General features: G+C 42.5%; 1 protein-coding gene and 1 long non-coding RNA gene across 2 annotated transcripts; both read right to left on the reverse strand.

Annotated features, from left to right (window-relative positions):
• Positions 1-5,285: 5,285 nt before the first annotated feature.
• On the reverse strand, positions 5,286-9,409 carry LOC134199211 (uncharacterized). Its single transcript, XM_062669577.1, has 6 exons — positions 9,344-9,409; positions 8,316-8,417; positions 7,144-7,330; positions 6,878-7,071; positions 6,253-6,436; positions 5,286-5,887 (listed from the first exon to the last, which is right to left on the reverse strand). The coding sequence occupies exons 1-6, from the start codon at positions 9,407-9,409 to the stop codon at positions 5,286-5,288; spliced, it is 1,335 nt and encodes a 444-aa protein (XP_062525561.1).
• A 71-nt stretch (positions 9,410-9,480) lies between these two features.
• Positions 9,481-11,183, reverse strand: LOC134199223 (uncharacterized). Its single transcript, XR_009973606.1, has 2 exons — positions 10,770-11,183; positions 9,481-10,123 (listed from the first exon to the last, which is right to left on the reverse strand). It is a non-coding gene; the product is annotated as an uncharacterized LOC134199223 (long non-coding RNA).
• Positions 11,184-17,991: the final 6,808 nt, after the last annotated feature.

The raw sequence follows: 17,991 nt of genomic DNA on the forward strand, positions 1-17,991 counted from the left end.
GGCCCGCCTTCCTGTTTCCAAACACTGTCGCTCTAACTGAATTTTATCTGAAATCGCGAGTCTTATTCAAGAAATAATCTGTTTGAATCTTGGTTCAGCCGCCGAATACTAAGGTGGATCATGCATTAATCAACAAAACAGATAGTATCGTCATAATATAAATAAATAATATACAGGGATCTACGTGTCAAAATATTTTCAGTTTGAAGTTAAAAAAAACTAAAAAAATACGCTTTTATAGAAAATCCCACTAAAAAATAGAAAATAAATTTTAATAAATTTGAATTAAAAATTGTTTAAGAAAAAAATATTTTATTGTAAAAAAAACGTGACATCACCATGTGCATTTTCCCAAGAAATCCTCTTGAGGCCACGACCCTCAGCATTGAAGATTAGCGACGCTAGGAAGAATTCATCTTTACCACCTAGAAGCATTAGACTCACCACTCAGTGGATCATTTTTGACGTATACAATACGGTTCGAAGTTAAAGTGCCCTAAGATGTTTCTAGAACGCTACAACATATTCCAAACTACTTTCGAAGACTACTCAACGGCAGGTAGCTACTTGACTGCGTCCCTGGCATTGCCAATATGTGATCAGGGGCACTCGTATTTCTTTATAGACCAATAAAAGATGAAGTCCCAGTCAGATTGGAAGGTATATACTAACCTTCAAATCGGAATTTGGTAGCACCACGTCTGCTATGGAAAGAACGGCTTATATTACTCAAAGATTGTACTAAACATTCCGCGTGATTTTCAGCTCACATAACCACCTACAAGTTAAAGTCGTCGTGGCCTAAAGAATAAGACGTCCGGCTTATTAATGTTGAGCGATGCACCAGTGTTCGAATCCCAGGCGTGTAACAATTTTTCTAATAAAATACGTACCTACTTAATAAATGTTCACGATTAACTTCCACGGTGAAGGAATACATCGTGTACTGAAAATCAAACCCGCTTAAATTATAATTTGTGTAATTACTGGTGGTAAGACTTCTTGTGTGTCCGCGCGGGTAGGTACCTCCAACCCGCCTATTTCTGCCATGAAGCAGTAATTCGTTTCGGTCTGAAGGGTGGCGTAGCCGTTGTAACTATGCTGAGACATTAGAAATCACTCATATCTCAAGGTGAGTGGCAGCATTTACGTTGTAGATTTCTATGGGCTCTGGCAACCACTTAACACCAGGTGGGCTATGAGCTCGTCCACTCATCTACGCAATAAAAAAAAAAAAAAAAAAGATTCTGATACAGTATAATTGATTATGGGATCTTTTGATCCTAGATGGATTTCTTTATCCTTTCTTCACCAACGACAAGAACTGTTCAACTCAACAAGATTAACAACTAATCTGTGCCTTTTAAAATTCGTCTACTATCTATCTTCTGTCTACGTGAAGCTTTTACCTTGATACAGTGACATACGACGCGATGAGCTACAACGATGCTAAAAAGGAATTCTGGCTAATCGCGATTTAATCTCCTGCCGCACGTTTGGAATGTCGATGCGATTAATATTTTAAAGCTGATACTTATAAAGAGCGCTGAGAGATGCATTAGCGGAGCTGTCACAGATATAGCGACGACGATCGACGGGCGAAACGTGTGACTAATGTCCGGGCCACTGTTCTAACGCACGAGCGCAGCTACACACATTGAAAACGCCCAGTATTTCGAAGTCGGTTAAGAGAAATCGGACTTTTCATGAGAAACCTCTTACACAAATACACACGCGAGCGCGCACACATACGCATAGTGACCTACTTAAATAATAACACTTAATAAACTCTCGACATCTGCTCACAACATAACCTAACTAAATTTAGGAAGGAGGGAGTCTAGAGATCAGTAATACAGGTCTTTGAACCTAATACAGACCTCGGCTCTTTGCTGAATAAATTTTACTAGATGATGACTAGGTTTATTTTTGATAACGCCATCTTGTTGTGTCTTTAAAGCGGTTAGTTGCCCTCAATTAAGAAAAATAGTATTATTATTCGCCAATAGATGTCGGGAGGAGTTGATTATTGAAAACACGAATAAAACAACATTTTCTGAAAATAAATCGTAGGTAGATCGATTTATCGCCCCCGAAATCCCCTGTATACTAAATTTTATGAAAATCTACAACACTATCCCATAAGCACGTGAACTAAGCCGCGGGTAGCGGCTAGCTGTTGTCGAAATTTTACCGTCCGCTCTTCCAACGTATCCACAACCTAAGCGTCCATGCGTCACAAAAGCTATGCGACATCTCGACAACTGCCAACTGAACGCAATCGTGAAACCAGCAACAAGGTTGTAGTCGCAACAATACATAGCATGATTTATTAGGGCCACCGCAAATAGTTAAAGCTTTTTTACTGGTGGTAGGACCTCTTGTGAGTCCGCACGGGTAGGTACCACCGCCCTGCCTAATTCTGCCGTGAAGCAGTAATGCGTTTTTGTTTGAAGGGCGGGGCAACCGTTATAACTATACTGAGACCTTAGAACTTATATCTCAAGGTGGGTGGCGCATTTACGTTGTAGATGTCTATGGGCTCCAGTATCCACTTAACACCAGGTGGACTGTGAGCTCATTCACCCATGTAAGCAATAAAAAAAACTACGTGAAAAACGATTGATGTTCTTTAGCAAGTTTTTTAAAGATACGAAATTGATCTAGACCTATCCATTGAAGTACTTCTTCTTCTTCTTCTTCTTCTTCATTTCTTTCCTATTACCCTCTGCTAGAGTGCAGGGCTTGAATCAAATTCTTCCATTTGCGTGGGTCTTGGGCAGTCTGTTCTAGCTCCTCCCAGGTCATGCCCAAGACGCCCTATTTCTGCTCTACTGAGCGGCGCCAAGTTTTTCTGGGAAGACACTCTTTTCTCTTTTCCTTTTTTAGTTATTTTTTTCTTTTTTTTTTATTGCCATTGTATGCAGACGAGCATACGGCCCACCTGATGGTGAGTGGTTACCGTCGCCCATGGACTTCAGCTTAATACTCTCCACAAGCCTCGTTTGAAGAAGGACATGTCATAGCGCTCGGGAAACACCGTGGAGGGGAGCTCATACCATAGCCGGATGGTACGTGGCAAAAAAGACCTCTGGAAACGCACTGTGGATGACCGCAGTGGCTCCAGGTAGTACGGATGAACTCTACTCCGGTGGCGGGCGGTGCGATGGTAAAAACGAGATGCCGGTATCATCTCGAACAATTCCTCAGAGCACTCCCCATGGAACATACGGTACAAAATACAGAGGGAACCGAAGTCCCTCCGCAGACCCAGAGGTTTTTTTTTTTTTTTTTTTTTATTGCTCTTGTAGGCAGACGAGCATACGGCCCACCTGATGGTGAGTGGTTACCGTCGCCCATGGACTTCAGCAATGCCAGGGGCAGAGCCAAGCCGCTGCCTACCGCAACGTTCCAACGTTAGTTGAGAAAAATCTTTTCACGTGCTATTGGTGTTCAGTTCACTGTATCATAACTGAATAAATCATGAGGTAACTGCCACCATGCCCCTCGAGGCTCGTAGAAGGCTCAATTGTAGAACTTAAAATTTCACGGCTGAAATAAATAGGCCGGTAGTATCCGCGTGTGCTGACAGTACTATCAGCACTTACGTAACTTATGGGTTTCATTTTTCTTACACGGCATTATTCCTTCGTCGCGGAGGTCGTTCGTGTATATTTTAAGTACGTATTGAATTTAAAAAAATGTTTTAGTAAGGTAAAAGCTCCTAATACGGCGGTAGTCAAAATCGCTTCCTATTACGGTGGTATTTCTATTTTCGACATTTATTCTTGTTTTATTCAGTTTAAGCTCACCAAAACGGAATCTATTTATTCTAAATCTATTACTTCATAACATAACTGACATTTTCAAGTGTAGCATATAAACAACACTACAAGATCTATCAGTTTGTAGCACGGCATCAACGTGGGAGGAGTTTCCATACAAACGCGGAACAAAAAAATAAGTACACTAATATTTAGAAACTAAGTTTTTTGTATTAATAAGTCGTTCAACTTTGTTAATGTGTTATTTATAGCATTTTCCTACTATTATACTTACTTTTTAAATAGCTTGTTTCATATATGTAACTCATTTTTTACTCAAAAAATCAGTAACAAAATACCGCCGTAATACGGTACGAATTTTATAGATCAATCCTAATACGGTGGTATAACTCCGAAATAGGAAATATACTGGGCATATTTAATTGTTTATAACTTTCAATTTATTAAGTTATTGAATTAGTTCCAAGTTTAGTTGGAATAATTATTAATCTTGTAAATTAGAAACCATATTCTGCGGTATGTATTATTCATTAAAAATCTAGTTAAATATGAAAACTGTCGAGTGCAAAACGTTGGTTTCTTAAAAGGGGTAAAAATAGGAAGGTGTATTTTAATTAATCACAAATCATTTATTTTGTATAACTGTTGACTTGAGTTTTACACATCTGGGCCAAAAAACTGTTATCGTTTGATTAAGTATTTACATTCTTTGTTTATCGAAATTTTGATAGGTCAGAATTAGGATTAAAAAAATACGAGTAGTTTTCCTATTACGGTGGTAGTTATTTCCAGGTAACTCTGTGTTAGGTTCTATGATCTCCTATTACGGTCATATTCATAGAACATAAAATTACAAGTTTTAGGATTCCATAGAAATAATTTTTGGGTGTCAGACATATAAATTAAACAGGCTAACTTTGTTCACACTTTGCTTTAATCTGCCAATTTTACATTGATGCGTTTGGTTCTTGATTTATTCATAATTACTTTGGACTTCTTATACAAATTTTTACACACAACGCTACCGCGATGTAATTTTGTTAGCCTGTGACATCTATTGACGACATTTGTCAACTGTTGAATTTATAACTTAACAATATTTTAATGGTTTGCAATATAAACCTCATATTTAATAATAATTCTTAATATGTACAGGACTCTATATAATCATATAAATAATCAGAAACCTTACACTCTATATAATCATATTAATATAAATAATCATAAACCTTACAGCTCGGCCATCCTACCTAAAGCGAGACCCTTCGCTTTGAGATCAAGAAAAAAAAACAAAATATATATGTTACAAAAAAAATAATAATAATAAATGCAATTAATTATACACTAGGTTTATATATGACGTGTAACATTTTTTTTAAACATTTTTTTTGCTATAAATACTAAGTACATACACATATCTATCGCTAAATCGTTTCCATGGTTTTAAGTTCTATCAAAATAATAATTAAAATAACAATTTCTTTCTTAAGTAACTAAATGTCAAACATAAACTGAGTAATCAAGTATGTAATCACTGTCATCAACACTATAACTAGATTCATCAGATTCTAATTCTCTACAGAACGACATCCAAGGCTGAATCTTATCAATAGATACAACTGCTTCATACCTTCTACCTTTTTTGCGAGTCATTGGTATATCTTCTACCACGAACCTATCATTGGGAAGAACCTTTAGTATACGATAAGGGCCTTGGTACTTAACAGAGAGCTTTTGAGATTTTCCATCGTGCGGAGCCTGCCTTGCTAAGCGTACTAAATCCCCTTCTTGGTACTGCCTCGCTGGTTTCCTATGCTTATTAAAATTGACTGCATCTTTAACTTGTTGCTGTTTTTTTTTTTTTTTACTAGCCTGTTGTCTGACTTCCGCCAATTCCTCAATGGGAGTCCTATTTAGGGTGTCATTGATTACCGTACTAAGTATGCTTTCCGTTCTATTAATTATGTTAAATCCAAATAGTAGCTCAGAGGGGCTCTTTTGGGTAGTTTTATGTCGAGCTGTGTTCATACCAACCTGTATATCAGTGATGTGGTTGTCCCACGACTTGTCGTCGCCGCCGTGATTGGCTGTCGATAGAGCATCTAAAATCGTTCTATTAAACCTTTCTACTTGCCCGTTTGCTCGAGGCGTTGCAACGGCATTTACAATATGTTTGATCCCGTAAGAGGTCGTAAAATCTTGAAACGCCTTACTGGTGAAACTCGTACCTTTATCTTTTCGATTGGGTGGAGTTCTCCTTCTCGTTTATCACCTGGAGCTTTGTGGTACGCGCACTCAAGGCAGGAGGTAACATACTTCCGGACGAGACGCCGCATTTTCGCGAACCAATAATGGCCTCGGATGCGCTGTAGGGTTCTTTCAAAACCACAATGGCCAACGTCATCGTGGTTCATTTTTAAAATTTGCCAGCGTACACTTTTGGGTACCAGCCATTTTATTTCGTCACCTACCACGCGGTAAACATGGACATTCTTCAGTCTGTAGTTTTTGTGTATGTCCGCTACCTCCGCCGATGAAGGGTCAGAAAGAATCCTTTTGATTTTATTTATCTCGTCATCTGCAGTTTGTACCGTCGTAATCCAGTCCTGTTCGATTTGCTGTATTTGTAAAACATCTAGTACATGTGTTACCTGAAGAAGAATTGACTGGGTTTCTGCTTAGGGCATTCGCGTGTGCCATGCTAACACCAGGCCGGTACTCGATTGTACAGTCGTACTTCTGAAGTTGGACCCACCACCTAGCTATGCGAGGTATCAAGTCACGCTTAGTTAGAGTGGACCTGAGTGCATTGCAATCGGTCAAGATTTTAAATGGTATTCCCACTAAATAAACCCTAAACTGATTGAGAGATGCAATGACCGCCAAAGTTTCGAGCTCGTACGAATGAAACTTGCGTTCGTCAGCGGTAGTTTTCCTGCTGAAGTAGGAAACTGGTTGCAATGCACCATTACAGTTACGCTGCAGTAAAATACCCGCTAGGCCTTCTTTGCAAGCGTCCGTATGTAGCTCGGTTTCGGACTTAGGATCGTATAGAGCTAGCACCGGTCACTCCACCAGAGCGCTTTTAGTGCCTGTGAACGCCTGATCCTGTTCGGCCAACCCCAGTTAGCGTCTTTCTTCAGTAAATCCGTTAACGGTGCAGTTATCGTAACATATCCCTGTATAAACCGTCTGAAGAACCCAGACATACCCAGAAATTGACGCAATTCGTGCTGATTGGTAGGTGTTGGGAATTTTGAGACGGCTTCAGTTTTTTCTTTACTACCTGGGCGGATACCATTAGCACTCACTTCAAACCCTAGAAAGTCTATGACATTCAAAAAGAAATAGCACTTACTTAATTTCAGTGTGAGAACTTCGCCTAGTCTTTGGATGCCTTCCCTAAAATCCTTGGATGGTATCAGTATGTCATCCATGTAGAGAACAGCATATTTAATTTGGGCCTCCTTTAATATTTTATGGATTGTCCTTTGGAACACAGATGGTGCATTAACTAGTCCGAAAGGCATGCGGTTGTATTCATACTGCCCATCAAGTGTTACAAAGGCAGTTTTACTACGGGAGGCCTCGGCGACTGGTGTTTGATAGTACCCGGAAGCAAGGTCCAATGACGTAAATAGGGTGTTACCGGATAATAGGTCCAACTGATCCTCGACTCTTGGTAGGGGGTAGTGTTCCTTTTTGGGCTTTCTGTTTAGAGCTCGATAGTCCACATACAATCGTTTCTCACTATTCTTTTTTTTGTACCAGGACTATAGGACTGGCATATGATGAAGATGACTCCCTAGCTCTACCATTATCTACCATCTCCTTAACCATGTCTCTTACTAATTGTCGCTCAGTATGTGACATACGGCATGGGCGATACACGACTGGTTCCGTGTCGTTAAGGTCGATAACCATCTCAGTGATGTTGGTAAACCCAAGGTCCTTGAGCCCACTTGAGAAGCAATCGCTATGCTGAAATAATAACTTTTGTAGTTCTTCGGGCTGCTGTTTTGTTAGCTCAGGATTGCAACTGATCTCTTCATCCAGTCCCCTATCGGTAAGAACGCTACAAGATTGGAAAAAAGGTGTTGGATGCGTATTACGCAGTGCTCGTGTTAAGAGAGTGTCCTTCTTTATACAAACCTTGTTTGACGAGGCATTATAAATTAAAAGCGCTGTGCGGCTGTCTTTTATCTCGTACGTACCGGGAAAAAGATAGTACTCTTTTCCTTCAGCACCCCTTAACGAGCCATGGACGTAGATGCTACCGTTTCCCTGCCCATCAGCATTAACAATTATGGGACGTACAACGTTACCATCTATTTCCGTGTCATCTTCCACTATGAGTCTTATTTTAGTACACGCGAGTCTTTCAAATACGATCTTAGTCGGCGTTTTAGTCATTATAATATCAGGCTTCTCTGTAAAGGAATGTCCAAGTAATGCAGAGTAACTTAGTACATAATCTTCTACTACATATATTTCAATAGTTTTTTTTAACCCTTGAACTTCTACACTCACGGTAGCTACACCTAAAGGGCAAGTCAGGTTTCCTCCTATTCCTCTTAATACCGGCATACCTTCCCTCACATCGATATTCAGGTTCAACTCCTTAGCGGTACTCTGTCTAATTAACGAGCATTGACTCCCTAAATCTACATGACACTTGACCCCTGAGTTGTTAATCTTTATATCCAGTATATATTTATCAATAGCACTATCATCGCCAGTTACATTAGATACTTGTTTTTGTTCATTATTTTTATCTAAGGCCTGACTATCGTCTTTATTAATCGGAGTTTTATTTTTTTAAACAGTTAATCGCCTAATGACCAATCCTCCCGCAGGTCGTACACTTCGCGATAAGTTTTGTACATTTAAAGCTAGGGTGACCTATTTCGTTGCAATTGAAGCAACGGATTCCGTTATTACTAGGGCCCGCCCTGCTCGTGCCAGATTGATTTGTTTTTTTCAGGTTGGCATCGTTAATGGAGTCACGAACTTTGCCTACCTTCACGGTTCTAAAGTATTTGAGCACTTGCTCAGGTTGCTTAAATTGAGCGGCTTGAGCACCCACTTTAACGGCACGATCTTCAACCCCGTACAGCAAACAGTCTACCACTTCCTTGCCATAAATTTTGCAACTATTTAACAAGTTCATTTTCGCATGATAGTAATGTTCAAACGACTCACCGTATCTAACTGTTTTTGCTAACATTTTATGCAATAACTCAGCATAGTTCTCGCTTTGGGGAAAAGATTCTATAAGTTTTTGTTTCCACTCAGTCCATGTAAAATAATAGGCTAGATAAGCCCTGATACCAAGTTTTAGCGACACCAGAAAGCTTGGGCAAGGAATAGTGGATAATTTCCCTGTCTTCCCACCCATATATGTGAGCTCATTCTTCCACTTTCGTCAGCCAAGTAAGGATAGTTTGTTCCTTTGCCATTGGGTCAAATTCGGGGATAACATTTGTGTTGAACGTAAGTTTGGGCTTATCTGAACCTTTTATTTTGTCAAGAATATTCAAGAATTTATCTACTAATACCTTTGTATCTGAACCGTCGTCCTCCTTACCACGCTCAACCTTGCGCGGAAGCTGCGGTGACCCCATATCAGATCCTGAAGAGGAAGACACATGCCGTCTCCTCTGTCCTGTCCTTGTCCTTGTTTTCCATCTCCTTCTTTCGTATTCGTCCCTGTCATCAGAGCCGCTTGATTGTTGCCTGCTCGACCGCTGCTTACGCGATCGTCGTTCACTCGATCGCTTTCCACGCAACCGTTCTCTTCGAATCATCGTGTCCTTGTCCATTTTATCAAATGTTACATATTGCTCTATGCTCGAGCTCCTCCTTCTAATTCTTTCCTGTCGCCCTACATCCTCAACCTCGGATGCTCCATGCTCTATCCTCGAGCACATCCTCCTAATCCTTTCCTGTTGACCTACATCCTTAACCTCGGATGCTCCTTGGTCACTCCCATGTGTTAGTCCTTCCCCTCGACTAAGCACATGGACCCTACATCCTAACCTCGGATGCTCCTTGCTCTATCCGCGAGCTCATCCTCCCAATCCTTCCCTGTTGACCTACACCCTCAGCCTTGGATGCTCCTTGGTCACTCCCATGTGTTAGCCCTTCCCCTCGACTAAGCACATGTGACCTACATCCTCAGCCTCGGATGCTCCTTGGTCATTCCCTATGTGTTAGTCCTTCCCCTCGACTAAGCACATGGGCTCCTTTTATCATTAAGCCACTTCCTCTTACTAGCCGAGCACCAGACCCTTCTCCTCGGCTAGTGTCGTCCTCCACGTCACAGATGATGAGCGTAACTGAAACTCACATTGTGGAGCTTAGAATGATGATAATTATAAACTGCTTTAACCGGGTTTAATAATTGCAAAAAGTAGAATAGGGTAATTTAAATGGCATAATATCGGGTACATTCCGAAAAGCTAGAAGAGGACTCCTCGTGGAACGGGGAACAGAAAAGAAAATAAACTTTATTATGCATGTGCATTCATCGAAAATCATGTATTTCCAAAGACCTGACGCACTCTAATATATTTATGTAAACATTTAAACCAATGCAATAACGAGTGTCGTTAGATTCTAATAGAGCCTATAAAACCCTTAACTTTTTCGTCACCATGTAAATAAAACGGCAGGTGGGTAGAATGAATTTGTTGTTTTAAGTTTAATTACTTATATTAAGTCAAAGTTATAATCGTCATTGATTTCTTCATTGGTTCTTCGTCATTGGTTTATTCAACCCAACGCACATGTGATCATTACGTGGTCGATTGTTCAGTGCGCTTGCACTGATCGGTTACAAGGCAATAATAAAAAATGACTCAGTGCGGGTTTGTATTATGAAGAGGAACAAGACAAAGAAAATTCATATAAAAAAAAAAAAATCACAACCATCAGAATTTTCAATATCACTGAATCAGATGTAAATAATTAATAATAACTTACGTTTTACCGATCCGTGGGCGTAGTAAGGTTAGTTTTCTAGAGCCTTATTTATCCCGCTTCTGACCTTTTGGGTGTCAGACATATAAATTAAACAGGCTAACTTTGTTCACACTTTGCTTTAATCTGCCAATTTTACATTGATGCGTTTGGTTCTTGATTTATTCATAATTACTTTGGACTTCTTATACAAATTTTTACACACAACGCTACCGCGATGTAATTTTGTTAGCCTGTGACATCTATTGACGACATTTGTCAACTGTTGAATTTATAACTTAACAATATTTTAATGGTTTGCAATATAAACCTCATATTTAATAATAATTCTTAATATGTACAGGACTCTATATAATCATATAAATAATCAGAAACCTTACACTCTATATAATCATATTAATATAAATAATCATAAACCTTACATAATAGAAAGGTTATTTATACTTATTTTACACAAAAAGATAATACAATAAAAACAGATTTAAAGAATGTCTAAATACTATGTACAAAGGCGAGCTTAACTCTTAATGAGTTTTCTTCCAGCAAACCCTTTTCAGAGAGAAATACGATGTATAAGAGGGGAATAGTGTACAAGTGAAAGGTTATTTAAATATATTAAATACAGTGGATTTCATTAATAACGACCTCGGTTATAGCAACGTCGAACTTACGTCCCTTGAATTTAAAGCATACTTTCCTAAGAAATTCATTCGGTAAGAGTGACTTTGGATACTATAGCGTCAATTTCGGGTATAGCGATTTGTTTTTATGAACCATTTATGACAGATTCCCAGAAATCCCGTACAGATATTTCTATTGAGTCGGTAAAGGCACAAAGACTCATTCATAAAACTATTAAACTTTCTTATCTTTTGTTTACATTCACAGATGACCATCTGTGAAACATTCACAGATGGTCAAGCAAATGCTTTGTTTGTTTGTTCCTAAGCAGTCCTCAATAAATTTACCATTAAGTAATTCTATTTTGTTCATCTTAAATATGTATAGCTCTATTCAGACAGCAGTGGCAGCGGCCGCCGCATCATCCACCGAACATTTTTATCCTTTCAAGCGATACTGATCTATAAAACAATGTAGATAAAGTTTAAAATTCTTTCAAAGCTGAAAGTGCTCTTCGCACCTTTTTTTTCTCCTACCAATGCTGATAGCCTTGGCAGGCTATTTCAGCTTCCCCTTGACGTGTAGATGATCTCATGGGGCTCAAACCGGGAGTGTTGCTAACACTGACCCTACGAAGAGCAGTGCTTCGAAGAATCTACCACTGGATCGGAAACGCGACCAACTAAGAAGATCCGGTGAGAAACTCAGTGGGCTGCGTCTATAGGTTGATTTCTTCTTCGAGTTCTTCATCGCAAGCGACGGGTTCGGCGAGGACGGTAACCGGTGCTTGAGGTACCTAAGACACCGTTAATGGATCGGGAAGATCCGTAATGACGTGCTTAGGGCGACGTCGACTGTTTACCATTCGGTCCACAAGATCGGGTAGGCCTTCGCATCGCTGCCGGCCGTTGCCACCGATGTCTGAATTGAGCCGAAAACTTCACTTACCTTAAGTTTACCATTAACTTTAAGTCTAAAAAACCTTAGTTACTCCTTGTATCATCAGCTATCTATTAGTGAAAGTCTCGTCAAAATCGGTCCAGTCGTTCCAGAGATTAGCCGGAACAAACAGACAGACAGACAAAAATTGTAAAAAATGTTATTTTGGTGTATGTACCGTATATATATTTATATGCATGTAGTAAAAAGCGGTTATTTCAATATTACAAACAGACACTCCAATTTTATTTATGTGTATACATTCGAAACTCCCTAGAATTCTCATGTTAAAATACAATCCAAATCACTTTTAACGGCGTTAAAAATGTACTCTTCTTTCCGAGCCGACCTGTGTGAATGCACTGTTATACTTACTAGGTACATTTGTATTATAAATTTCATTAAAAGTGGTCAATTAATGCAAAACTTACAATTTAAGTTCTTCACATTTATATTATTTACTTAATAAATATTATATGTTCGGAACTTAATAAATATAATTTCTGACCCTCTGTATTAGGAACCGTCTACCGCAGTAATAGGCTCTGACCTCAATCATACCTCCGTATTAGGGAAAATCGACCCGGCTATTTAAAACATTTTTTTAAATAAGTAATTTCTAGAAAATAAACATAGACTCAACAGTAATACGAAATTTAAATTCCATTTTTGACGATGAAAATTTTTTCCATCTTTAGAAATACTTACAAATGCTTATTTTTCTTTCTTACTTTCAAATTTTGCGAAATACCTCCGTAATAGGTGCTTTTACCTTAGTTATTAGTACACGGAGCGGCTTTAAAAATGCTCGTGTGCACGAGCGATGGAGGATGAGGCTGATGAGGAGTAACTCAGCGGTAGGCAGCGGCTTACTATTTACATATGAATACTATTTACATATTTAACAAATTGAGAGATTACGCAGATAGCATCAACAATATAATATTAACAAATGATCCTCACACTAGGCATAGCCTGTATCGTGAGGATCAAAATGCGATTTACTATGTATATAATCGACCTCAAAACGACATCACTATTATCAATAATTATTACGCTCAAAAACATGCGTTAAAAGATTTGACATATAATATAATAAAAACTTTTGAGTTATAAAAATAACACATCAAATAATTACACATGTGTAGAGCGTGCGTAGACATAAATAAATTAATAAGAAAAAATAAACAAAATTGGCCATATCTTTGGCATTGCTGACGCCCATGAGTGACGGAAATGACACGCCTTCAGATGGGCCGTATGATCGTCAGCCTATAACGGCCATTAGGACAACAACCTTTTCGCTGGTAACTATTCCAGCTACGCGCGCTCGACTAGGTCACGGACTCAACCTGAGAGAATTCGTTAACATTTTTTTTTTTTTTATGATTGAAAGTTTACTGGTGGCCCGAAGGCCTTTCCAGTTTCACCAGGACAGGTGGGCGAGCAAAGGCTCAGCCAAGAGGGGTGGGATTTGCTAACAACTGCCCGAGCGCCTCCGAAGGAGACCTAACAACTCAAGAGCAATTGTTTCGCGAATGAATCTACTACCGGATCGGAATCGCGACCCGCTGAGAAGATCCGGCGAGAAACTCAGCGGGCTGATGCATGGGTTAGGTTGCACGTCGACCTCTTTGTCGAGTTCGACGAGTACGGTTACCGGGGTCCCTAAGCCTGCCCCTAGTATTAGAGCTGAAGGCATCTAATGCAAAGGTTATTGGATCTGATGGATCCGTAAGGACGTGTCTAGGGCGTCGACGGTGACTGGCTCCTGCATGATCAGGATTCGGGGAGTAGTCAGCGGCGGCAACGATAAGGCGATTATCATGACGCATAGCCTTATCGAAGTATCGTTCCGACGCTGACTTCATGTATTTCCGAATTGATTCGAGGCCCAGGTCGTCGTGTAGGTCAACGTTCCTCACGAACCACGGAGCCCCGACAGCTAACCTGCAAAAGCGGGATTGTAGGGATTGGAGGGTGTCTATGTGTGTGCGGGCCGCGTGAGCGAACACCACACTCGCGTAAGTCATGACGGGCCTTATGCAAGTTTTGTAAAGTGTCACCTTGTTCCGAAGGGACATTTTACTCCGCTTACAGATCATGGGGTAGAGTCTACCGAGAATAAACGCGGCACGGTCACGGACTGATTTTATATGCGGGCGGAATGTCATCGATGCATCCAGGGTAACGCCCAGGTACTTGACCTTCCTGGCCCAGGGTATGGGTTGTCTAAAGAGAGTAATCGGGGGTGTGAGATTCCTCCTCCTAATCCGGGAGGAAATCCGTGTGGAGCTTCCCCTCTGAAATAGCACCGCAGTACTTTTCGCTGGGTTGATGTCTATGCGCCATTTTCGGAACCACTGTCCTAGGGCTAGGGCTGCGCTCTGAAGCTTCTTCGCGATTAGGGACTTATTTCTACTAGAATAGTAAACAGTCGTGTCGTCGGCGAATAAAGCTAAATGGGTCGGCGGCGACCGGGGAATATCGTTGACGAATAAGCTAAATAGGAGGGGTGAGAGGACAGAGCCTTGCGGGACTCCAGCTGTGAGAGGTCGTGGGGAGGAGCGGGTTCCCTCGACTCGATATCGAAAAGAGCGGTTCGACAAGAAGTCCCGTATGATGAGCACGAGACTATCCGGCACGCCCATGTTGAATAGTTTGAAAATCAAACCATTGTGCCAGACTTTGTCGAACGCTTTTGCGACGTCGAAGAAGAGAGCTCCCGTGTATAACGGTTTTGGTCGATTAAGCCCCACAAGAATGTGCTCCGTGAGGCGGTGCACCTGTTGAACGCATGAGTGATTTGTACGGAATCCGAATTGTTCATCGATAAGAATGCCCTTGGATGAGACGAAGTCTCTGAGGCGTTTGTAGAGCAGACGCTCATACAGTTTGCCTAGAGACATGAGGAGGCTAATCGGGCGGTAGCTCGTCGGATGATTTTTTGGTTTACCGGGTTTATGTATGCCGATAACGTCCGCTTCTTTCCACACCGCGGGAAAGATACAGTTCGCCATAGCGGCATTGAAAATAGATGCCAACATCACGATGAGTTGGACGGGTAGAAGTTTAATAACGCGGTTAGATATACCGTCGGAACCGGGAGCCTTGCGAGGACGTAGGTCTTTGATCAAGTCTTTAACTTCTATCGGGGTGACGGGTGGTAACGCATCCGATGGTGGCAAGGAGGCTCTGCGTTCTACCTCACTGTCTACTAATTCTACATGAACAGGGTCCACGGATTGAGTGCTGGGCGTGCACTGGGTTTGCAATGTATCGGCCAGCAGCTCTGCTTTTTCGTCATCATCGAATGCCGCGAGTCGGCCTGAGGGGCCTACGAGGGGGGGCATAGTTACTACCGTATCCGATTTGAGAGTACGAGCTAAGCGGTAGTAAGACCTTTGGGAGGGCGCGAGTCCTTCTAAGAAATCAGACCATTTGGCATCTCGGACTTCGGCGATGCGAGACTTTACGTCGCGTTGTAGGGCACGCATTCGAATACGATTTTCCGCGGTAGGATACCTGTCGTAGGCGCGTATCGAGGCGTTCTTAGCTCTAAGGAGTTCCCTAATATCGTCGGACAATTTGAAGCGGTGAAGGAAGTCCTCCGCTACAACTTGTTTCGATGACCTATCTAATGTCGAGGTGATGTGTGACGTTAAGATGTCTATGGCTTCAGCGGTATCCTGAGGAGACGGGATAGACTCCGGGTTAAACGGGAGCGATGGTGGATCAGATTCAGCCAGGCTGATGCCCAGCGTGTGCCAATCCACCACAGTCCTCGTGACGGGAACGGAATCGGGAGCGCGACCGAGCTTCATAACGACGGGACGGTGGTCTGAATCTAACTCTGAAACTACTTCGATCGAGTGTAAGCGCAGAGTTACGTTTTTTAATAACGCTATGTCGAGTATATCCGGGCGATGTGCGATATTTAGCGGGTAGTGAGTCGGGGTTAGCGGAGCGACGATATCGAAGGCGAGATCATCGACTAACGCGTCAAGCCGCCTGCCATTCGGGGTTGTGGTGTGTGAGTTCCACCTGATGTGTTTACAATTTAGGTCGCCCGCCAGAATGACAGAGCTCCCCATACCGAGCAGCGCCTCGATATCACTGCTTAGAACGATCTTATCCGGTGGAAGATAAACGGACGCGATAACGATCGGCGCGTGTCCCGTCAGTGAGATTCGGCACACTGATGCTTCGATATTAGCGAGCGCGGGAGGATCGAGCGGGACGCAATGCAGGGCTCTTCTATAGTAAATGACGGTACCACCACCACGGGCAGAGAGCCTGTCGTTCCTGACCATGTTATAGTTCGCGATTTTAGGGTCACGGCGCGCGGGCTTAAGTAGGGTCTCCTGCACTAAAAAGATATCAATTTGGTGGTCACGCAAAAAGTCAGAAACCTGATCACGTTGATTTGCGAGACCGTAAGCGTTAAAAAATCCTATCGTTACGGATAGGGGCTTTATTCTACTTATATACGCCATTGATTACCGGCGGAGTGAGGGGAGGACGTACGTATTTAATGACGCGTATACGTCGGCGTATTCCTGTACAACGGCGATAAAGTGTTGTGCAGTGGAGGCAGCGCGAATGGCGTCGCCCAAAGCGTTAACGCGCTCAAAGTTGATCGACTGAAAGAAGTCGATCGCTAAAGCGAGATTATCGGACGCGGTCGGAGGGCAAGTCGCGGGAGAAGGACGAGTCGCGGGGGCGGGACGAATCGCGGAGGAGGGAGTTGTAGCCGTGTTCGTGTACGGCAGCGGTTTTGCCCAGGCCGAGACACTGGGCACCGCCGCCGGAACGAACGCTGGCTTAGCCTGCGACGCAGAGGGTGCCGAGGCTTTGATGTCTGGGCCGGAAGCTCGGAGGCGGTTTTGGCGGGCGACGCGGCGATTTATTTTAGGGGCTCGGGGGCAACCACGGTAATTCGCGGGGTGACCCTGTGTTCGACACAGGACGCAGCTAGGCGGTTCCGTCGCGGTTTTTTGGTCGCGAGCGCAGAGGGCCGTGGCGTGATCGCCCAAACACTTAACACATCGGGGGCGCGCGTGACAGTTACGGGAAGAGTGCCCGTACAATTGACAGTTATGGCACTGGCTAGGAGTGCCTTTTTTATGGGGGGCTTCGACAGCGATACCAGAGAGCCTACAGACGGTCTGTGTGTTAAAGATTTTCTTACCCTCGGGGGTAGGCTGGAGAGCGACTAGAACCATATTATATGGCTCCCTACCGCGACCGGTGTGCATACGGTGCACAGAATTCACTGGTAGGCCTTGTTCTAACAGGTCGGCTTTTACGAGCTCTACATCTAACTCTTTAGGGATTCTGCGTATTACAACGCGGAGTTCGCGCTCCTCCTGGAGCGTATACGTATGGAAACTTATACGCTCCTTACGGAGGTAAGAAGAGAGGGCCCTATGGTCGTCGGGTGTTTGAACCTTAATTTGAATGCCGTTCGCGAGGTTACGGGCATTCGTGAAATTTATATTTTTGGCCTTAAGGGCCAGGCAAACTCGATCCCAAGCTGCCTTCTCCTGAAGGATAACCGGGGGAGGGGTCTGGGTTTTATTTTGTGCCACCGGACGCGGCGACGGAGTGGCACGGGCTGGGGGCGCAACGGGAGTCTGAGGGCGGGGGCGCGACGCGTTCACGG

The sequence above is a fragment of the Bombyx mori genome, chromosome 8 (assembly GCF_030269925.1).
Source record: "Bombyx mori chromosome 8, ASM3026992v2".
Lineage (NCBI taxonomy): Eukaryota > Metazoa > Arthropoda > Insecta > Lepidoptera > Bombycidae > Bombyx > Bombyx mori.